Source organism: Eufriesea mexicana, unplaced genomic scaffold (assembly GCF_001483705.2).
Source record: "Eufriesea mexicana isolate 0111107269 unplaced genomic scaffold, ASM148370v2 scaffold1824, whole genome shotgun sequence".
NCBI classification, from domain to species: domain Eukaryota; kingdom Metazoa; phylum Arthropoda; class Insecta; order Hymenoptera; family Apidae; genus Eufriesea; species Eufriesea mexicana.
Window position 1 is genome coordinate 115,054 of NW_016909928.1, and position 23,816 is coordinate 138,869.

Here is a 23,816-nt window from a genome sequence, read left to right on the forward strand (position 1 = left end):
ATAATATTATATATAATAATCACGTATTCCTTTTACTTCTTGAGCTTGCTAATTTCAATTCTCCATTGTGTAGATTTCGAAACTGTCACATCTTTAATGGCAAAACATACAAAAATGGTAGATCAGATCAGTTTATTTCTGAATTTCATAAATAGATACAGGCAATCTGACTTTATGTTCTACAACTCTATTGTAATTAGCCTGTAATGGATATTTTTTTATTTTATACAGATATGCACTGACCTATCTTGACATACTCCTTAAAAGTGGACTTCAGTCCGTCGATAGGAAAACCAACTTTTGCTAGCCCAGAAATTAAAACAAAATACCTGACATACTGAATTTTTTCCTTACTAAAAGCATCTTACCCTAATATACTCCAACTCCAATTTTAAAAAGGAGCACACTTTTCACTTGCAACAAGTATGTATGAAATGGAGTTTCTTTCAAGAACTTCTTGAAATTAATACCATTGCAAACCTATCTCTAAAATTCGAAAAGATCATAGAGGAAAAAATAATAGAGTACCTTACTTATCACATTACTGGAGCAGCCAGATTTGCTTGCAACTCCTGCAACCCATTTTCATTCTTGTAAAGACACTATCTAAATCATATACACAATTTGATTTTTGAATAAACAATCAACTATATAAACTAGGAAACACAATCCTTGTTCAAGAATTTATCCTTCAACTATTACATCAGTAATTTATCTATCACTAAAGCTACTGATTACTCATTATCTGTTATATTGTTATATTATATTATATTTTATCGAAGTTTTTTAATATTTTCCTTTCAGCACTTTTTTTTTTTTTTTTTTACATTATTGTACTTATGAAAAAAGGAAATGTATACAATGCAAACAAAAATAAAGCTATTTACATCATACCATTTTTCTATTGAGATTTCCTGTCTCTAAGCGAATTCTAAATATAATCTATTCCAAATATGTGGCTTATTCTATATAAATATGTATTGTATACTGTATATTAGATATTTTATACCTGTATAAGTATCTATTGTACATAATAAACTTTATAATTTTTATTCCTTGTAATGTCAAAATCAAGCTTGAATAAAAAAGATATTAATATATACAAATAGCGAAATCTAATTTATGACATATCTAATTTCATTTAATCAAAATAATTCCTTGAACAGAAAAACACTAAAATCATCATAAATGATTATACTTTTTAAATAATATTAAACTTAAATGCTTAATTATAAATTATTCTGTAAAAAAAAACAATTTAATTAGGAAAATCACAATATTATATAAAATCATTTAATAAATATAGAATATGTTGATAAATTTAAAATATTTGCAATTATTGAAACTATACATTTTTATTTTAAAAATTTGATATAATACTAATTAATTAGACATCTTAAATTAATTTTTAATTTTTAATTTTAAATAGAATATTTTATAAATATTAATATGTACAAATTTAATGTATAAAATATTATTGATATTTTACACTTAAAATTATTACAATTAGAATTTACTAAGTGCCTTAAACAATATTTGCTTCATATGTGGGAGTATTGTTAATAATCCTTTCAAAACTAAGATTTGATAAATCAATTGTTGTATATTTGCCATCAACAATTAATTCTGAAACTGCTCTACCTACAGCAGGTGCTTGTTGAATTCCATGACCACTGAATCCAGTTGCAAACATTAAATTTTGATGATATGGATGTAATCCAACTATCCCATTTTGATCAAAAGTATTAAATTCATAATATCCTGCCCAACAAGACTTTAACTGTAAAGATATATAAAAATTAAATCTTATATGTTTTCATATAATATCAATAATTCTAAATATAATATAATTTTAATAGCAATATTAATATAAAATTGTTTTTTATAAAATAATTTTATTATATTAATATATTCATATCATATTATAAAATAAATATTTATAAAGTATATGGTATATTATTAACAAATTTTCTATTGCAAATAATTCAAAATTTTGTTGGTAAATAAAATTTGTTTAACAACAAATACTACAGAAGTAAATTCAAGTTAGTTAAATGTTCATGATACTTTTAAATATAAATAAGGAAGATACAGTATAAACTGAGATTTGATATGTTAATTTCCAACTAATTTTTCAGAACTATTTCTATTTGAATAGAGATTAATTTCTAATATTTAAAACCATGTGTACAATTTCAATGTACACATTCACAAAAGAAAAAACATTTTTTCTGATTACATCGTAAAAAGATATATATAATTCTTGTAGATTCTGAACAATCTTATAATGAACTAAAAACTAAAATATATCTAAAAAATATGAAAAAGTTGAAAAATTTTTATAAATTAATTATACCTTTAATTTTTCAAAAGCTGGAACTCTTTGGGCAAGTATGGGCCAAATTTTCTCTTCAAAATAATCATAATCGACACTTAAATCTTCAATAGTAGGTTCTTCAGATTCCTCTGGTGACCTTCCACAAATGAAAGTACCTGCTAAACCTTCTCTCCTAAAATAAATGTTACCATTTAACTAATATTAATAGACATAGAATATTATATAATACACTGATGAGTATAAAATAAACTATTCAAGTGCAAAATATCAATTTATAAAAACAAATCTCTGTTTTCTATGAGTAATATTTACCTAAAATATGTTCCAGAATAATCTACTGTTAATGGAGTATTTAAACCTGGACCATCAGGAGAGTGAAAACAATAAACATATCTTTTCCTGTGATATCAATAATATTTATGTTAAGATAACATTCACAAATAAATATAATATCAATATAAACTTTTACATCATATTTATGAAATTATAATTACCTTGGTTCAACAGGTAGCTTTATTTGCAGTAATTCATTACCCATACCAAGTTTTGCCATTTCTGCAATTTTTCCACTGAAAGCACCAGCAGCCACAATAGCAATTGAAAATTGTATATTATGTATTTCACCCTCTTTGGTTTTTATCTAATAAAATGTAAAAAAAATAAGATAAACTCGATGTTTTGGTATAATTGAAAAATATAATTGTAATATGATACGACAATAAAGAATAGCATAATAAAAATTAAAAAAAACTAAACTAAAATGAACAAATAAGAATGTACAACTTATAAAAATGAAATACATAACAACGGTATAAAAATTTATGATGACATTGCACAAATCAAAATAAATATTAATAATATAATACTATATGATAATTATATAATGTATTATAATCATGAGTATAATAGGGCGATTCTCAATTAAATAGAGATTATAATATAAAGGATATCACAAAATTGATCTTGATATTTCTTTAAGTGTGATATTAAAAAAGAAGAATATCATTTTTTTAATATCGAAAAACCGGTCAAGGTCAATTTTGCAGCATCTTACAATAAATTTCACCAAATTGAGATTGTAAAATCGGTCTAACATACATATAAATTTGTTATGCTCTGTATATAAAATAGACAGAACAATAAACTTAAATATGGATAAACGGATACAAATTTTAGCCGGATATTTATTAGTTTCCTAAATATTAATAAACAAATTCGGTATTCTAGATTTAATTCTATTTATACTGGCATTTGTAGTACAATATCGTCTTCAATGTAATATTGATTGTCACATAGCCCAGAGCTTTTTAAATATTTTTATTCGTGACTCCATTTCGTCGAAAAAAATTAAAAAAAATTTTTCAAAAACACCATAAAACCATTCCCAAGAAATAGTACGAAATATGATAACTGTGTAAAAGAGAAAAAAAAGGAATGTATGAAAGCTTCATTACTATATTCTACATATTATAATTTGTATTATATTTTTAACTCTAATTATATATTTTAAAATCTCTTAAATAAAAAAAAAAAGGTGAAAAATAATCATTCTTACTTATTGACATTTGAGAATATCTTACAGATAAACGTTACAAATTTTTTATGAACAATTACCATGATCTTCGCACCCCCACCCCCTCCCCCCTAGACTTATTACGTCCACAGTTTAAAAAGCTTTAAAATAGCCGATAATAGTTTTAGTATTAACTTACAAGTAATTCTAAGAAACGTTTAATTTTAACGGTCTATATCATTGTTCACTACGAATCAATTCAAATTTATTTGTTTTAATATAACATTTATCGCACTTTAGAAATATGTGCCACGCACTTAATGTACTAAATGCCATAAAATAATGTTAAAAATTACATGAAATTATAACCGTTCCCACGTCACGAAAATATTTGAGCACTTCATAAATTCAAATTAAAATTGCTAAAATAACAGATTTTTATAAACGTTAACTTTTCATGTTTTCTTAATTTTAAATACATTTTAAGCAATACTCTAGTATATATCCTTTTTTCCCCCCTTCGAAGACTGTTTTTTCCATAATAATAATAATACAACTATACAAAGTAGTTAACTTTGTTTAACAATTTAAATTTCCAATGCATCCAAATATTTTCACAAATTAAAGATTGTTTTTTCATCGGTTTCATTTAATTTCTAAGATTATTTTATAACATTTAATTTCTAATAAGTAAGTAGCACATATTTATAAAATACGATAAATGTTTTATCAAAACAAACTAGTTTAAAGTCATTTCGTCCTTAATTAAAATACAATGATATAGATCATTGAAGTTAAACGTTCCTTAAATTTCAAATACTTTTCTCGGCCACTGTAAGAGTGCACATAAGAGTCCATACATAGACAAAATACAATATATAGCATTGAAAATTTTTTAATAATTATCCAAAATATTTGTATTAAATATATTAAAAACTAATAAATACTCAAAGGTAAAATTTTATATTTTGTATCTACTCCATATTTCCTTTCACCTTGATTGGCCACTGATGCTCTTTAAAAAATATTCAACACTTTATTAATTAAATCAATGCTAATATTAAACATAATAACTATATTAAATTTCAATATTATAATTTATATATTATTTTTGGCTTATAAAAATAATTATTGCCTGATAGCTATAAATAAATTATAGAACTAAATTGATACAATAACATAAAATTAACAAAAATAAACAAATATTTTATTTTATAAAAATAAAATTTGAATCTTACAACCAACTTATCCAGCTCTCCATATGATTCTTTATCTTCTTTATGAGTAAATCCTTGTGCTTCTCCAGAAACATATTGTGCTCCTAATAATAATGCCTTTTTCTTAAATGCAGAAAGAAGAGCCCATGGATCAAACCAACCTTCTTTTTCCAAACCTAAACAACCTAGTTCAATACCTTCTGTATTTAACCAAGGAAATATGTTTTTTAATTTAGCAGCTGATAATAAAATATTTTTTGCTCCAAGGAAATTTTGTAATTTAGAATTTTTTATTAATCTTTCAGCCCCTTTTACAGAAGCTAATGTTAGATATCCATATGGATGAAAATATGTATTAACAGCAGGTTCTCCATCAATACCTAAATAGTCATTGACATTGCGTATAAATTCTGCACCAAAGAGAGACATTTCAATATTTTCTTTTAGAGAAAATTGTTGACGTAAACCTCCAACAGAAAGAACTGTTGATGCTGTGGTATACTAAAAATAAAATGTAGAGCTATTCCATTAAATGAATTTTTATGCATAATTATAACTTTATTGTTTGAATTTAATTGATATGCTTTTAAAAACGAAGAAGGTACATATCCATATTTTTACATATTATAAAAAACCTTACCATAGGATCTTTCTCTACAACTATAACTCTAAAGTCATCTGAATAAACTCGTTTCCTTAACCAATAAGCTATAGAACTGCCTATTACACCACCACCAATTATTACAACATCACAATATTGTGGAATTATAGGTGGTCGACCCATCCAATCAATTAATATATCATCAACATCCCTTACAACAAAGGCATCTTTTATTGATGTCAAACTATTTTTTAATTTTTTTAATTTTGTGGAGTTAGAATCTTTTATCCTTGATATGATTTCATTAGGAATATCCTAAGAAATGAAACAAAAATTAATATAAACTTTGAGAAATGTTATAATTCCGGTGGCTTTTTATATTAATTACATACAAACCTAAAAAACACAATGCATGTTAGAGTTACATGTATAAATAGTAAAAACTTCTGCTACTATTAATTTTGACATAAATTATTTTTAACACACATTCTGCATTTTAGAACGAATTATAAAATTATTAAATCATATTAAATGATTAATTAAATCAACAATATCTTCTTCTCATTTGGTATTGTAATAACTAACAAATAATAAAGATAATGTTCATTAAATATTTTTATTAAATTGAAATAAATAATACATGCTTAATAAACAATTTTATTTTATTTTTATGAAATAATTTAAAAAATCAAATATGATAGAATTATTTTTTTGTCCCTTTCGTCTCAAAATCTCAATATTTATAAACGATTAAATGCTTTTTTAATGAAAGTATATAATGGATAAGTTATAATAAAATATCACATTAGTATTATTACTAATATTAAATTTGAATTAAAAAATTTGGAATCTTTACTGGATTCCATTTGATATTGCAATGAAAATTAGTATATTCAAAAACTAGAAATATATGAAACGATATATGAAATTCATCAGTAATAAATAGTTTATAAATTAATCAATTTATTAAATAAAATGTTACATTTAATAAATCAACTATTATAAATTTCTATACTTTCATTGATTATACATGTTGCGAATACTTTTGCAACAACTACTTAATAATTTTATTAGCACTGATAACTTAGATTTAACAAGTAATGCAATTTAATAACAAATTTTATTAAAATAATTTAATAAAAAATAGGTATATAACTGTAATAGGTTATACATAAACTTTATTACCATCACCTTATGTATATGTAATAAATATAAAAGTAGTACATTTTAATAAAAAAATAATAAATTTATTAAAATTATTATCAACTGTTATTAAAAATAAAGAATAATAACTCACTAGCCTATGCTTTATATACAGAGTAATAAATATTGAAAATAAAATTTCCTCATAACTAATTAAAATTTTTTATTTTTATCATTAGATAAGAAAATGGAAAATACAGTGTAAATTATTAACTATTTCCAAAACCACAGAGTTTTACATATAACTATGAGATGAATTATATATTACATAGCACAAAATGTCATAAAACAAAATAAAATAATATAGAATGAAACATTTTGAAGTTAGTTTTATGCATTTTTATACATTCATACATCTAAAAAATACAATTACATTTATTTGATATATATATATATATATATCATATACACAATGATATAAACAAAAATAAGTTATGTAAAATGATTTATGTAATCAATTCAAATTATAAATATTTTAAACAAAGACATTACTCTTTATTAATATCTATATAGTTACAAAAATAATTAATGGAATTAATTTAATAATGTTACTGCTACTATTGTGATATTATAATAAAAAAAAATAAAAAAATTTTTAAAACTAAAAATTTATTCTATCAGATTGTTTTATGTAAGAGATACTTAATTGTACTACATTTTCCTGTATATTAATACACTCAGATTAATAATCATATCATACTAAAAACACATTTAGTAAAAATATCAATTTTATTCTATCATAATTCTGGAGAATTAATAATGAATAATTAAAAATAATTTTTATTTTTACATGTAAGTAACATTGATAGTAACAAAATTATGTTATACATTAACGTTATTTTCAATGAAAGATTATCTTCATTAATTGATAGTAATGTTTATATAAATAAATTCATAATATTAAAGACTTTCTAAACAGAGAGTGTAGATAATGTGTAAAAGACAAATAATTTTTGTAACAACGAACATATAAAATTTATAATAATGGTTTAGGATAAAAACAATAATGAAATTATATTTATCATTATTAATAATATAATACAATTTTCTAGCAATTACAGCTACTTTTCTTTTCATACAAAATTAATTAAATAAATAGTCATAATAAAATTAATTACATATTCTTAAGTTATATTCAAAAGCTAACCTTTATTTGATATTGACAAGTACTTTAATGGATAAATAATGTAAATATTCTTTCCCATTTAATTTCTACACCGAAAAATTTTGATAAATATTAATTGATATCTTTTTTATATATATATTTAGTTTCAAGCAAAAATAATAAAGTTGAAATTAACATTATATAATAAAATAATATTTAATTTTCTAAATTATTAATATGTCTATAAGATAAAAACTAAACTGAAATTACAATAAATAATACGCAATAGAAGGAAGTAAAAGTAAATTAAACAAAATCAAAACAAATAACTTAAACAATTATCTATGAAAATTAGATATTATTTTATATTATTACCTTTTTTGTAAAAGTTCTTTTTGTTTGATACGATACATATCTCTGTAACAAATTAGTCTGTCCTACCAATTTAACAGAGAAACACAACATTTTCACAGTTATTTAAACTTTACTTATGCTTTAATTGAACTGAGAACCTTCGTAACATGTTTGGTTAAATAGTAATCTCGCGAATAGTATATATAATTTTCCAGAAATGATAACATTTACATAAATATTAAAAAAATTGATAACGTTTTTATGAAATATCGTCGTTTCATCAAAATCAAATTAAGATAAAACATTTTTATGTTTTAAAAGTATATTTTTCTTAGTAAACCTCATTTAAATGCAACCTATATATTAATACGTAAGTTAATTTCGTATTTAAAATAGAGAACATAAAATTTACAATTGATTATTATATTCTGTTGGAGTATACTATAAATAATATACTATACATGTAATAAACTATATACGCTAATAACGTAGTCGAATATTTAAAATAAAAAGTAAAATTGCTTGTGTTGATTTACAGTGTTTTTTTTTTTCTTTTATATATATGACTGTGGTTAACCAGATCTACTTTTTAATATGTTGAAATACATTAATGTAAACAAATGTCACTTCAAACAATTACAGTAACCTTCTAATAGAGGTCATTAAAAACGTCTAAATATTCACTATTGTATTAGATATAAAGGAATAAAGACTTATATTAAATTATATTGTACAAATTAAAATCAAAATTACAAAATTATAAAAAGAAATTATTATTAATATATAATACTTTCCTTATTGAACATATAAATTTTGTGAATAAAAATTTTTCACACCTCTAAAAACGATCGTGATATTAAAAATGAACAAAATTATTTGATTAGTTCTTCTATACATAGGAAATACATGTCATTTATTTTTTATTTACTCTTACGTGCTATTTAAACTATTTTAGTAATTATTCAAAGGTTCTATTAAAATAATGATCAATTAGATATTAATCACTTCATAAATATCAAAAACATCTATATTTAATAATTTATCCAAAAACTTTTCCAGGAAAGATGAATAGGATATAAATAAACGGTTTTAAGACAACAGTAATTCTATTAAAATAACTATATTTTTGTATAACAACAGCTTAAAATATAATGATGATATTTACATACATGTTTTTTTGAATGTGTTATAAAAAGATGAAACACAGTATTAAATAGAAAAGTCATTTTCTTTTAAACTACTTTCACAGATTAATATTTTTCCATATAATATTTTATATAATTCATTTACAACAAGATAAACTAATTTTATGTTACAATAAATCACAATAATTCTTTCAGCAGAAAGAATTAACCATAAATAATTAACCTCTGTTACTATGTCCATCAATCATATTACATGGGATTAGAACTAATTTAGGAATCATTCCAGGTGGTGCTATAAATTGTTGAGTATTCTGTGGTGTATTACGTCCAGAATACCTAAGTTCTGCTTCAGTTACAATTTTGCAAATATTCATTTTAATATCTGCTTGTGCTTTTGGAGGGAGTCGCTTAACAGTTTGTGCCATACTGTCAAAAAAAAGTTCTATACTACTTTTTCCTTCTGGGGCTAAGTAAACTTGGTCATAATTATTTTGTGTTTCCTAAAACATATAATACAATGAGTTCAAAATTATTCACACACTCATTCATTTTTTATAAAATTCTAAGTAACAAAGTAGTACATTAATATAAATTACTTTCTAGTACTTCATTATGTATAAAACCCTTATTTCGAAATGTTAATAATTTATCATTTAAAAATAATACAAAGATTTGAAAACTTCATAGTCAGAAAGAAAAAACTGATAAACAATAGTAACTGAATTTTACCCTCATACAATATAGATTAATGAAATAAAAATACTGCATTACAAATGTAAATAAACATGTTATTCTATATTTTAAAAAATAAGTTTGTTAAAGTAATGAAATATAAGGCAGATTTATTTTTTTTTATGTGAAAATCATTATAGTTGTAGAGAAATAAATGTTTTATTCTTCAAAAAAACTTTTTATAGCAAAAATATAGTACTCTGACAACATATTATCGAAAAACTATTTTATATAAGTGATATAATAAACGCTGGAGAATAATTTATTCAAAAATGTAATTAATCAAATATAGAAAAAATATACTAAATAATTTATTACTTCACTTCAATGTTTGGATATGAAACATATAAAGAATTTATATAGAATCTATATAGAATCCATAGAGAATCAAATATTTATTTATTTATTTATTTATTCATTCATTCATTCATCAGTCTACAAGTAGATTTTAATGTTTTCATGTTTTGAATTCTTTTGTATTATTTTTAAATGACAAGCTATTAACATTCCTAAGTAACCATGTTATTCCTACAAATAATGAAGTTCTAAAAAAGCAAAGGATATGTTAATATTCTACTCCTATACAGAAAGTTCTTTTAAAAGGGCAAATATTTTTTGACCCTTTGTATATTATCAAAATAAGGAATGACCTAAACTACAAAATAGTAGTTTTATAATTGTAACTTACTTCTACTTTGGAAGAATTTTTTGTAGAATTATTTACAGCTGGTGCAGTGACAAAAATTGGTGTATCAATTGTTTTATTCTTGAAAGATGATGTTTTTAAAATACTATAAGTTGCAGGCACTTCGAGTGATTCAACTTTCATTCTTTTTGGTCTTATTTTTCTATACTTTGACTGAATTTGCTGAGCATACGAATCAATATCATGTTGCATTGTATTTTCTGCTTCAATACTTTTTACTATATTATCACTATGATCATTTAATTCCATAGAATCACGATTTAAAATCGGATCTGCAGTTGTTTCTTCAAGAACTTCCAAATATTCGCTATAATCTTCATCGTTACGATCTTCTAATTGTTCTAAAAGACCTTCAGAACTGATACCACCAGCATTTATATCCTGAATATAATCTTCAGTTAATTCTATACTTTGAGGTTGATAATCTGATTCGTACCTGTTAATTATTAATCATTTCACTTGGGTATTAAATAAAATTAAATATAAAATTAATAAATGATATATATAATGTAAGATGAACCAATTTATCATTAGATAATAAATCATTAAAAAATTACATCATTTTCTTACGGAAACTTTAAGAAGCTAAGGTGATCTTCAAAAATCCATTTTTTTCTACGAACTCCCTTTTCTGTTCTATTCTTATATTTAAGTATGCGACAATAAGTATCCCTTAAGTTTTTCCATCTTAATCTCACCCAGGTGGCTGGAAGTATAGTATAAACTATATGTATATGTATGTTATATTGTAAATATTGTAAAATTAAATATTAAAATCTGTTTATAACTAAATATGAAATCAAGAAATCTTAACTATTCAAAATACATAGAAAATGTCATAAAATTTATAAATGTACTATTCCATAAACATTAAAATAAAGATTCTAAACATAAAATATTATTACATAGAAAGTAACTATTACTATTCCTCTAAATGTAATATCATATTTTATACACTATAGTAAATATTTTTTTTAAACATATAGTTAAATATTAATATAAACGCAATTTGAAATCAACAATAATTATTGCCCATATTTCTATCTGTTTTTATAAATAAATATTATTTAAACTTGATTACATTAGTTAAATTTTTGAAATATTTATAAAATAAAATTATATATAAAATTTTTATTCGAATAAGTTTCTATATAAAAGTACAAATATTATGGTAAACATTTCGATAACAAAACAATAGCATATATCAACGAACATATAAAATTATCTGAAAAAAGTGAAAAAAGAAACTAATTCGTACGATCAAGACCAAGTTCATCCGAAATCCTCTTCCAAACCTTCTGTCGGAATTCCTGAAGCTTAATAGAAGAGCCCTTCACTTCAGCACTGTATAAAACTGGGTGTTGTTTTATCGCTTCGATGATCTTCAGCGAAATTTTATGCGAATCAGGCGGCATCGTCGGCACCATTTCGTCCGTTGAAAATCGTTCGAAGAAGTGAATTATTGTCGTCAATATTGAAAACTCGATCCTATGTTTGTAATTATTCAACCGAATGAAATCTTTGTTATCTAAAATTTAAATCTTACTTTACAACATAAATATTAATTTATTTAATTGTGAAATGAAATTAAATTGATAGTTTCATTTATTTTAAACACTATTTGTGAATTAAATAAATAACTACATTAAAAGAGATAATACATGTAAAAGTTATATGTGACATTAAAGTTATACTTTAATATTGCACCTAAATTTGTAATAAAATCGGAACAATTTACTTATTTGAGAATAAAATTAAAGGGTGAATCTTTTGGTTAATTTATATTTTAAAGATTTTTGTCACAAATATTGTTGTTCGAAGCAAATAATAAAGCTTGAATTCATTGCACAATGATGTAATCAGCAGTTTTCTTATTCATTGACAAGGCTAAAGTTCGTGTCGCGTCCTAAAAATCGGTCGTTAAGTATGCTAAAAAATAAAGAATACGTAAATAAAACGACAATCGCCATTCTTTGCCATTAACTAAACTTCCGTCGCGCAGTTTAACCGGAAGCTTTCTGTTTAGTATATTTTTCTACTATAAATTGTATATTATTTATATTTTATTATAATTATTTTTATTTATTTTAAAATAACTATTTTCCAATATAACATTTTGTCTTTATAAAATTTTAATATACAAAATGATTCACAGACTGATAATGTTATTTAATATTCAATGAACTTTGAATAAAATGTATATTGATACAAATCACAAAATTACTATTAAAAAAATTGCAAATGAAAAAGTAATAATCTATAAATAAAAGAAATATTATATGGATATCATTCTAATATTTGTTATGTTTAAAACAATTTTCATTTTCTATTGCACATACATGTTATCGATTTATAAACGTTATTATTACAACTTTGTAATATCACATATAATATATTATTGTAATAACATACATGTAATAATTATATAAAACAATTATAAACTCAAAACAATTTTTATACTTGTATAGTCCTATCTACCTCAGTTTTGCACTTGTAGTTTATGACTGTGGTGCTATTAGATAAGTAACCTTGAAGGTGAAATAATATAAGAAAATTAATTTTGATTTTAAGGTAAAATGGCTGAAATACCGTCAGGATTAATTAGCCACGCTAGAAAAGTTTGTAGTCTTTACAAACGTGCTTTACGTGCGTTAGAAATTTCCAATCGTACAAGACATGAATATAGGTAATAAACGTTTAAAATAAATTTAATAGTAAAAATCATTATTTTTTATGTTCAAATATTAATTAAAAATTATTATCAAAATAGTAATAAAGAAATGTAACTTTTGCTTAAAAAAAGTTTTTAAACAATTTTATCCTGAACACTTTTATCATTATTAAATTATAATTTATATAAAGTGGTACTAATATAAAGGACTATTGGTGTTGATAAAATTACTTTTATAAGTCTAATAAATTTATATACTTAATTGTATAAAATATTTTATTATTATGTATTTATTATTTAATTATTATTAATTATTTATTTTAAGATTTAGTGTTCATAACATAACATAAATAGTTGTAAACCCTATGGTAAATTTTTAAAGATAATATGTGCAACATTATGACCTTTTGACTGAATTAATATTTCATTTCTGAATAACATATATTGAATATATTAGAAGTTTTTAATAAATATTCATTATTATGCATAAGGTATATTACTTTGATTTAGATATCGTGCAGTTTTATTAAGACAACGTTTTGATAAAAACCGAAATATACCAGATGTTCGTGTTGCAAAACGATTATTATTGGCTGGTGAAGAAGAATTATATCGAATGAATCAGTGTGACAAAACTATTTTTCCTAATAGTCCAGGTGGAATATGTTATGAACGTTATTTTGACCCATCAGATGCTGTTCTTGATTATTGGCATCCAATTGATAAAGCTAGATATCCAAAATATTTTGCACAAAGAGAAAAACTTAAAGAAGAATATCAAAAATTCTATAAGAAATTATATCCTGAAAGTTCTGAAGAAGCTAATAAGTCAAATAAATGATTTAAATAAAATATATTGATTCTGTAGATATTATAACTAAAATAAAGTATAGAAAAATGTGTAAAACTAGACAATTGTTTCATGTATTATTTTTATTATTTCATCATTGTAAAAATATTAATGGAATGTTAAAAACAAACAACATATTTTTAAAACAGTACTTTGAAACTTATGTATTAAACCTTTCAAAATGTAAAGCATATACATTATATGTATATATGAATGTATACATATACTGTATAACTTTTACATGTATTATGTATATGTATAATTGAAATGTTTCATTTAAATATGTTTTCATAAAAACGTATTTTCATATTTTATGCTTAGTCTTTAAATATATTTAATAAATATAATATTACTGTTTATTATTGAATTATATTTATTAATAACAAAAATATATTATTTTTCAAAAATAAAATGGTTTGGTTATATTTAACTATACATGTACAATGTACATATGTATTTTATTATTTTATATTTTACTATTATAGACAATTCAACTGCCATGTTGCAGAACTCAGTTTGAACTACATCAAGTACAGACTTGCAGATCTAGTATCTTGTCTTTTAATGATATATGGTGTATACATAATTACCATTATTTGAATATATTGTTAAAATTTTTCATACTATGTGAAGTTTGTAGATCGTACTCTACATATGTATTTATATATTTTAAGTTTCAATAAAGAATTGTAACTTATCATTAATTACTTTTACATCGTATTTTTTAAAACATGGTTAATCTAGAAGTGTATAAAAAACAATTAGAGAAGATTCATCAATATGCACGCGAGAATGGTATTACAGACATTGAAATTGATAAAGCTTTACAAAATTCTTTTCATATTCTTGAAAAAAAGAACAGAAAAGTTAATTTTTGTGTTCATATAAAACGTGTGATTATAATATTATTTATAATAGTTATGTGTTTTATATTTTTTGATCAAAAGTTCTTAGCAGCAGTATTACTGAGGAATTTACAGAATTCCATTTATCCAGGTTTAAAATTATTTAGAAAAATAGCTGTACCAATAATTCAACAGCATCCTTCCTTATCTGGTATGTTAATTGTATTTATTTTGAATAAATTTTATTAACAAGTTTTAACAAGCTTTCATTAATAATGATTTTAAAATATATATTTCAATTTTTTTTTTTTAATTTTCGTGTTATCATTAAATATGTGATACAAAATTTTTCATAACATATTTTACTATCAAATCACTATTTAATTATATTAAATGGATTTTTATAAAATTAATCCTTCATATCGTTATAGAATTTTCTATGAAGATAATATAAAATGTAAATTATTAGAAAATGATTTATAATAAAAATATACTTAAATATGAAAGAGTAGCATTTATTTTTTAAAATTACTTTTATATAATAATGTCATGTTGTATTATGATAATTTATTTAAGTAATATTTTTTTATTAGAATTTTATATTGTTTTTATTTGATTTATTTTGGGATTTTACATCTTTTAGAATTATATGATGAATGGTGCATATTAGAAAATCCATATTTTTATGTAAACGATATGGATTGTTGGCCATGTAGTGTTGTACATTTTGTACCTGACTTAAGTGGTCACCACATATCTAGATCATTTAATCCTGGAATTCCTTACATAAAGACAGAAAATTTTTCTGAAGTTCATATGGAAAATATACAACAATTATTATGGCAAAATTTGGAAATATTTGAAAAAGATGCTATGAAAGTATTATCTAACAATATAACTTACAGGTATTACATATGGTTAGTTATAAAAGTCTACATATACCTATAGAATTTTATATATTCAACTTATCAACAGAAGTTGAAAATACATTTGTATGTGTATCAATGTAATGCTCATATGTATATCAATACTAAGTTATCTTGAATTTGCTTAGTATGTTAATATAGATAAAATGAAAAAAATGCTGACCCTGATCTCAGGAAAGTCTGTATACACATATATACACATATATACAATTCACAGAAACATTACATTTTGGTTTATAACTATGGATTTGTAGTTTTATCCCTTCAATTTCGATTTCAAATGAAAAATGTATGCTATAAAATGATATGTAATATGGTATAGATTAATACTTAATATGATAAGATTGTTAAGGCAAAGTTATGCAATAATGGAAATAATCCCAGATCTGTTTACTAAAATATACTAAGTAACTGAGATATTTATACTATAAGTAGAAAGATAAGAAACGGTAAGGAGAATAATAAAATATTAGTGGTTAAAAGAAAACTATATATATTGAAAGAAAATGTAACAATACATTTGTAATAGCTTTTGAATTATCGAAAATTGTTGTATTTATGTATAAAAGTAAGTATAATATTTTTGGATCTGTTGAAAAACAAGAAGTTTGACAAAAATTTTAAATTCAAACTTATACGTGATGATGGACATGGAATGGTTTAGGATGTTATTGTGGTATCAGGAGTGAGAAATTTAGCATATAATAAAGGTATTATGTATAGTTTTAATACGTTGACTTTTACAAAACATTATTTATGAGAATGAACTCTTTTTTCAGTTTTCTATATGGTTCTATATTGTTTTCTATATTGTTTTATATTATTATATTTATTTCATCTAATTTTGTGAATATATATATTTTTTCAAATTGTCTGTTTATTTTTATTCAAATGTATATGCAATCCCAATGGGCATGTTGTTTTTATAATAATAGACCAATATATTTAATAGTGATGATTTGGCACTAAATACATTAAGTATCTTAGCATACTGCAAGATTATTTCAAATTTTCAGTTCTTTTGAAGCTTAGTATTTAGTTAATATTCTAATAGCATACCAATCCAAAATATATGATCTAAATTGTTAAGAATTATTTATTATATAGTGTGTTCACTTTAATGCAAAACATGATTTTTCAATCATTTAATTACGTAAGAAAGAAGATTATTAACCCACACTTATTTTTGTTGAATTCACAACAAATACTAATAACATGAATCTTCAAAATTATTCCTTTTCATATAATAAATGAAGATTATCTTAAAGTTTGTATATTGAATTATACATATGTCTTCTATTGCATCATAAAGGACATTAAAATGAATTTAAAAGGTATTACATGATATTTTTATTAACACAATATCAAGCTTACTACTAGGGAAAGTAGTAATATTTGATCCTTTGGATTGATCTACTGTTTCAATTTTGAAGATTTTTAAGATCAAATTATTAAAACAGAAGAGAACTCTATAGAAGAGAAAATGTTGCATTACAAAAGATAATACATAATTTGAACATGTATTAATCCTTATTCAACCTCAACCAATTAATTCTCATTACCAAATCACTTTCGACTTACAATAGTTCATAAAAATATTTTAATACTTGTCATTAAAACATTAAACAATAAGAAAATGTATATTAGATCTAAGTTCTGAAGGTCATATTGTAATTACAATGCGTGTGTGCGCGCGCGCGTGTGTGGTGTGTAAAAGTGGAACAAAAGTATTTGAATGCATAAGGATTAAACAAGTAAATGACATCTTTTTGCAAAAAACTGTAGACATTGGTGCCTTTAGTTCATGTCAAAATATTTTGTAGTGATTGTTAGACTTTGATGTAAATGGTATTAATATACATAGTAATAACGGGTATTTAAAAGTAAAAAATGCGAATGTGCGAAAAAGGAGTTAAAAATATACAGAGATAAAATTATATAGATAGACAGATAGATAGACAAATAGGCTAGCTGAAAAAGCTCGATACAAAAGGAAAAAAAATATTCACCTGTTAAAAAAATGTTTACTTTGAATTATGTACCAGATCTTTACAAAAAAAATAGTTCCTTTGAATAAATTGTACGAAAGAAGTTATTCATTAATAAGACAAACTAAACTAAGCATTTGAAATTTGCAAAAGAGTATATAAATAAAAATAATGCTTCATGAAATAAAGTTATAGAATTAGATGAATGTTATTATGCTTAGAGAAAATCTGATTCAAAAATGGATGGAAACACAATGGTACTATTATAGGGGCATATGATAGTAAGTGGCATCAGAAGTTCTATATCTATACATGATAAACAATCTTGAAAAGGTATTGCAAAATTGAAATTATTGAACAATTTTTTGCTTCTAACTAGATAACATCAAGCATATGGCCAGAATTGTAAAAAAGTGATTATTGTACAACATATTCTATATATTATACAGGGTGTCTCATGGATCGTTAGGCAAGATTCTTCAAGTACTTGCAATAATTTAACAAAAAAATGTTTTTAACAGACGTTAGTGTTTTCTGGGTTCTATACAATTCCGAAAAAAAAATTTGTTTAAATATTCTTTTTTCAAAAATTTTGAAGGTTACATTTGTTTTTTCAAATAGCACTTTATATTTTTGACCTAATATTCTCGTAGTCTATATCTAGCCGAATTTAACGATCTAGCATACCATGACCTTTGCATGATCCTGAATGAGTGATAATAACTTGTGTGTATAATTAAGATTTGAAATTACATTCACATCAGGAACCTCGAGTAAATGTTGTATTACTAGAAACTTATTTAAGAACTTATCTACCAACTGCCAATAATTTACAAAAAAAAAAAAATGTGAACTTATGACAGCTTAGTTTAGCACTTTACGGACGGGTCACATAGTTTGGAGAACATTGGCTGGGCACTTGTGGTCCTACTGCTTAATTATCATGATCCCCGAATTTGTTGTCACTTAATTTTTTTCTATGGGGTCACCTGCAGTCAATAGTTTAAATAATAATTTAATAATAATATTTAATGTTTTTTAATAATAACATTTAAATATTCCATATCTTCTATCGGAGCAGCATAAACTATTCACTGTAAATGATTGTTATTTTTTGTTGTTATTTTTATTTTTTTGCCTTCAAGATCATGCGAAAGTCATGGTATGCTAAATCGTTGAATTCGATTAGATACAGGCTACAATATTATTAAGTCAAAAATATAAAGTTTTATTTGCGAAAACGAATTCGTCCTACCAAATTTTTGAAAAAAACATTAAAAAAAATTTTGTTCACTATTGTATAGAACGCAAAAAACACAGTAACTTCTGTTAAAAGCATTTTCTTGTCAGATTATCGCAAGAACTTAAAAAATCGTGCCTGACGATTCGTGGGACACCCTGTATATACATTTATAAAGATTGAATATCTTTGTGAACATTTGTAAGTAGAAATCAATGAAAAATTACACACATTATTTCAAAAGACATACTGAAAAGAAAGAAAATATGGGATTACATGAATGATTGCACTGAATCTAAAGTAATAGGAAAGCAATTGAAGGAAACATAACGTAATATATACAACAACGTTTTAAGATTATAATAAAAACCAAAATAGATCTAAAGGTATATTAATACACAAAAAAGCTATATATAATTAATACTGTTTAAATATTTTTGTGACTCACTTTCAATACAATTTCACAATAAATGTTTAATAACTTTTACGAATGTTACTCGATGCAATATAAACTTTGTGTATGTGTATTTTCATTCTTTGAAGTCTTAATAGTGTGTGTTTGAATACTTTTGCGCGTATTGTATATCATACGTATAATACAATCTGTTCATTTGCTAGGTTGAAACAATAAAAGTCAAAAACTTCATTGTCAATCGAATCATTATGTATACCGCCTAACTAGTGACTACAAATATAATGCAAAATGAGTAAAAAGCTTAAGATGTACATATATGTGTATAAAAAACACGCAATAAAACAAAATAATATCTTACATGTGCAGTATGTGTTTTAAACACATGCCCTTCTACTCTACATTATTAGTCTGTCACATTGTCATTTCAATCAGTATTAGAACATTTGATGGTTTTTCATATTCAATGATGATCTTATTATACTGAAGTATTATAAAATAATAATTGTCTGCATATGGTGCTTTACATTTACACTTTTCAAAAGTTTTGACAATTACGTATTATTGTTTCTTCTATTGTAAACTTGTGAAACAAAATTATTACACTAGTTATTACATAATAAAATGTAAAAAAATATGCTTTTTGAATTTGTTTTAACATTTTTCATAAAATATTAAAGTTCTAAAAATTAAAAGAAATTAAAAGAAAGAAATGTGATTTTTAATTTGCTAGGAAAATAATTTAAAAAATTTTTATTATTCAAAAAAATTTTGGTTCATAACTTTATCTTTTTCTTGTGTGGCCATAAATGGCTGAAAATATATGCTTGGCATTAGATTTATCGCACTATGTAATATTTGTTTATGCTACCTTCATTGTTCAATCGAAATTTAGACGAATACATTTGGCTTATATTAAGTACTCAAATAAAAAAATATGGTAATGAAAAATGAAAAATCCAAGAAATTTATTTTAGATTTTTTATTTTTATTATATTTTCTTATTTGAATGCTTAATTAATAAGCCAAATGTATTTTCTAGTACATTTAAATAACACTAAATGTTATAAAATCTGTAATTTTATTAATATCAATATGGGTTGCATATCAGTACCGATACTAAAGAAGTATCTGCAAAATATTAAATTTACTTTTTTAATGATTTTATTTAAACATAGTAACTGTATGTGGAGTTTTGTGATATATTTTGTATTTTGTATTCTTGCGCCTATTCTTAGGTTTTTATCGTATAAACTTAATAAATAGTATTTTTTGATAAACATCTATTTAAATTTAATTAATATAAAGTTTAATGCAAACAAAATTATTGATACTACTATTTTAATTATAATATCTTAAATTTAGGATTTGTACATAGACTTTTGTGTCTGGCAATATATAAATAACAATAATACTGAAATATGTTTTATTGTTTTAGAAATATTCGAGACATTATGGAAAAAAAGATGGATTTAAATTTTTCCAAAAATTTAAATAATCATATTACATGGAGGATTAATCGCATAACAGCAGGAAGAATTTTAAGAAAATTATTTCCAAATCCTGTTGATACACCTAACTGGTGGGAACAAAGTACAGAAAAATTTATTTTCTTTGATGAATCGAAATCTCCATCTTATACATTAGTAAGACGTCATCTTATCACAAATTTTTTATTCGCATAAAATGCTGTCTCATAAAAAGATATAACTAATAAATTTTATTATTATTGATTACTGTTTAAATAGTAAAATATAACATTTTATTTTATTATGTCATATTATTTTGTGGCATTACATTCATTAATAATAGCTCTTGAATATATTATATTAGAATTAACCGTGTTGTTTGTAAAATGACTTGTCTAATAAATATAATTTTCAAAATTTCAGCCAAATCCTGAATGTAGTAATGTAATAATAAGATGTACAACTGGTACAAGATTGATAAAAATGATTGCAAGCCCAGAATGTATTGCATCTTGTGAATCCTTCACAGTATTACTATCTGCCGGTAAAACTTGTAAGTATTTTAACTCACAGTCATTTAAACAAAATAATTAATTTACGCTTAATTATCTAAATGATTTATTTTATTTTTATTGCCTAGGTTCAACATAAATTACACTACATTTAATATAAATTAACGTTTTCATTTGAAACACGTGTAATGATATTGTTTAAATAATTTAGTGTTGAAATATCTTATTTTTTCAGTATGGTATAATTGGTGGTACTGGCGACCAGTTAGTCTTCCAGCTTTAAATGCAACTAGTATTACCATTACCTATATGACTTCATTCTGCTGAACTATATTTTCCATTAATTAAATTAATTTTAAAAAACTATATTTTTACTAAAAGAATTTTCTATGTTAGTTTTTATTGTTAACCCATTTCTTTAGAAAAAATTTTTTGAACTTTGTAAATAAAAGATTAAAATATATTAACATTTACTCATAGCAATTTACATTTGTGCCTAATTTGTACAATTGTGATTTATATATGAATAACAATTGATATGGTACAAGAAAGAATAAAAGAAAATCAATACAAATAATTAATATAAATGAAATTTCAATTAGGGAATAGTGAAAAATCATAATGATATTTATGATTTTTGTAAAATTGGAATATTATTCTCCTTATATAAATAGACTATTTATTCCATAAGTAACAATATTGAGAACAAAATTGTACTTAATGAAAATAAATAGTTTCTAAATGACTTATTTTATAAAAATATAAATCATATTGAAAATATGCCAATAGAGACTGCTTTGGTGGAATCTTAGATAAGTCCTAGACAGTATAAATATTGTTATAAATCTGCTGTTAAGTAGCATGTACTGATAAGTGTGTATGTAGTATTTAGTTACTGTGTAAATTGCTAATTTTCTAAATTTCATTATGATCATATTTTATCAGAACATTAAGGCAAATTCTTCTTTCGGTTGTTTGTTACAGTTATATGTAAAAACATATAAAAACATCAAATAATAACAATAATGAAATACAAATTTGAGTGTACTTGTATTTTTTTACAATGCCATTACTAAAATCATTGATAATACAATGAATCGAAGAATATATCGAAGAATGAATTAAGAAAAAATTGTTTCCAATTATATTATTTCTTCAATTATGATTTCTAAGATGTATAATACTAAGTTCTGTATGCGATTGACAATTTAGAACAGAAGTTCTTATAAAGCTAAGTTATGTCTGTTTTATTGAAAGATTTGGTAATTCCATCAGAGAGAAAACATTTACGTATCACCATAGGAGTTAAGAATTGAAAGTAAAATTAAAAGTGCATTATGTTTTTATTTAAAAATAAATAAGTATATATGTATTTCTTAAAAATAAATAAATCTTTGTTTAATTCTGTTTAATGTTTAATCGAATTTTTGTTGTAATTTTTGTTTAAATAAAACAGGCACTAACGAAAGTCCAGCAAATACACATAATATTATAATACTATTCCATGACCACGTGTCACTAGACGAAGTTAAATTTTGTAATGTCTGACCTGCTTGAATAGCAACAAAAGATGGTGGGGCAACTCCGAAAAAAGTGCCTATAGTAAATGGTGCGAGGGGTACTCCAATTATAGGGCTGGCTAGATTAATGAACCAATTTGGAAGTAGTGGAGTTATTCGAAGAAATAACATGTAATTGAAAAGGTTGTCTTTGTGCTTCTTTACTGTTAATGTCCATTCTCTTGCTTTTTCTGGGAAATATTTGAAAAGCAATCTACGTCCCAAAATTGAAGAGAGGAGGTAACAAAGCGATGCTCCTACTGCACTGCAGCTGCATACTAATAATAAAGCTAAGGGAAAGGGAAAAAGAAAACCAGAAAGGATCGAGAGGAAAATAGAACCCGGAATAGCAAAAGTTTGTAAACTAAATTCATGTTAAGGGTTATTTTATGAATTGTACTTTTAAGTAGCTATATATATATATATATAA

The 23,816-nt window shown here is 23.3% G+C and overlaps 5 protein-coding genes across 7 annotated transcripts in view; 2 read left to right on the forward strand and 3 right to left on the reverse strand.

Annotated features, from left to right (window-relative positions):
* Positions 1–1,518: 1,518 nt before the first annotated feature.
* Positions 1,519–8,442, reverse strand: LOC108549156 (FAD-dependent oxidoreductase domain-containing protein 1). Its single transcript, XM_017902418.1, has 7 exons — positions 8,353–8,442; positions 5,709–5,984; positions 5,090–5,569; positions 2,833–2,978; positions 2,651–2,737; positions 2,357–2,510; positions 1,519–1,780 (listed from the first exon to the last, which is right to left on the reverse strand). Exons 1-7 carry the CDS (start codon positions 8,440–8,442, stop codon positions 1,526–1,528), a joined length of 1,488 nt encoding a protein of 495 aa, XP_017757907.1. The 3' UTR covers positions 1,519–1,525.
* Positions 8,443–9,694: 1,252 nt separating this feature from the next.
* LOC108549155 (uncharacterized) lies at positions 9,695–12,678 on the reverse strand. Of its 3 annotated transcripts, none has more exons than XM_017902417.1 (5): positions 12,653–12,678; positions 12,173–12,402; positions 11,485–11,620; positions 10,897–11,350; positions 9,695–9,976 (listed from the first exon to the last, which is right to left on the reverse strand). In XM_017902417.1, exons 2-5 carry the CDS (start codon positions 12,339–12,341, stop codon positions 9,695–9,697), a joined length of 1,041 nt encoding a protein of 346 aa, XP_017757906.1. In that variant the 5' UTR covers positions 12,342–12,402; positions 12,653–12,678. The 3 variants fall into 3 exon arrangements, with proteins under 3 accessions (XP_017757906.1, XP_017757905.1, XP_017757904.1); XM_017902416.1 differs by having other exon boundaries at positions 12,173–12,442; XM_017902415.1 differs by lacking the exon at positions 12,653–12,678 and having other exon boundaries at positions 12,173–12,485.
* Positions 12,679–13,413: 735 nt separating this feature from the next.
* On the forward strand, positions 13,414–14,426 carry ND-B22 (NADH dehydrogenase (ubiquinone) B22 subunit). Its single transcript, XM_017902476.1, has 2 exons — positions 13,414–13,600; positions 14,096–14,426. The coding sequence occupies exons 1-2, from the start codon at positions 13,491–13,493 to the stop codon at positions 14,424–14,426; spliced, it is 441 nt and encodes a 146-aa protein (XP_017757965.1). The 5' UTR covers positions 13,414–13,490.
* Positions 14,427–15,166: 740 nt separating this feature from the next.
* On the forward strand, positions 15,167–22,154 carry LOC108549197 (uncharacterized). Its single transcript, XM_017902477.1, has 5 exons — positions 15,167–15,491; positions 15,924–16,185; positions 21,285–21,492; positions 21,739–21,868; positions 22,063–22,154. The coding sequence occupies exons 1-5, from the start codon at positions 15,167–15,169 to the stop codon at positions 22,152–22,154; spliced, it is 1,017 nt and encodes a 338-aa protein (XP_017757966.1).
* A 1,088-nt stretch (positions 22,155–23,242) lies between these two features.
* Positions 23,243–23,816, reverse strand: part of stas (Transmembrane protein stas) — a 2,040-nt gene continuing 1,466 nt past the window's right edge. Inside the window, exon 4 of the mRNA XM_017902469.1 lies at positions 23,243–23,750. Within this exon, the coding sequence (XP_017757958.1) occupies positions 23,243–23,750 (508 nt within the window). The remainder of the gene's footprint in view (positions 23,751–23,816) is intronic.

Bases quoted from the DNA above. Each gene is read 5' to 3' on its own strand.
- LOC108549156 (XM_017902418.1), bottom strand. From the start codon at position 8,442: ATGTTGTGTTTCTCTGTTAAATTGGTAGGACAGACTAATTTGTTACAG. The intron at 5,985-8,352 runs GTAATAATATAA...TTCATTTCTTAG, and splicing joins AAAGAACTTTTACAAAAAAG to GATATTCCTAATGAAATCAT. The intron at 2,511-2,650 runs GTAAATATTACT...CATTTATTTTAG, and splicing joins TATTCTGGAACATATTTTAG to GAGAGAAGGTTTAGCAGGTA.
- LOC108549155 (XM_017902417.1), bottom strand. From the start codon at position 12,341: ATGGTGCCGACGATGCCGCCTGATTCGCATAAAATTTCGCTGAAGATC. The intron at 11,621-12,172 runs GTACGAATTAGT...CTATACTTCCAG, and splicing joins GGATGAACTTGGTCTTGATC to CCACCTGGGTGAGATTAAGA. The intron at 9,977-10,896 runs GTAAGTTACAAT...TATATGTTTTAG, and splicing joins AAAATTCTTCCAAAGTAGAA to GAAACACAAAATAATTATGA.
- ND-B22 (XM_017902476.1), top strand. From the start codon at position 13,491: ATGGCTGAAATACCGTCAGGATTAATTAGCCACGCTAGAAAAGTTTGT. The intron at 13,601-14,095 runs GTAATAAACGTT...ACTTTGATTTAG, and splicing joins CGTACAAGACATGAATATAG to ATATCGTGCAGTTTTATTAA.
- LOC108549197 (XM_017902477.1), top strand. From the start codon at position 15,167: ATGGTTAATCTAGAAGTGTATAAAAAACAATTAGAGAAGATTCATCAA. The intron at 21,493-21,738 runs GTAAGACGTCAT...TCAAAATTTCAG, and splicing joins AATCTCCATCTTATACATTA to CCAAATCCTGAATGTAGTAA. The intron at 21,869-22,062 runs GTAAGTATTTTA...TTATTTTTTCAG, and splicing joins ACTATCTGCCGGTAAAACTT to TATGGTATAATTGGTGGTAC.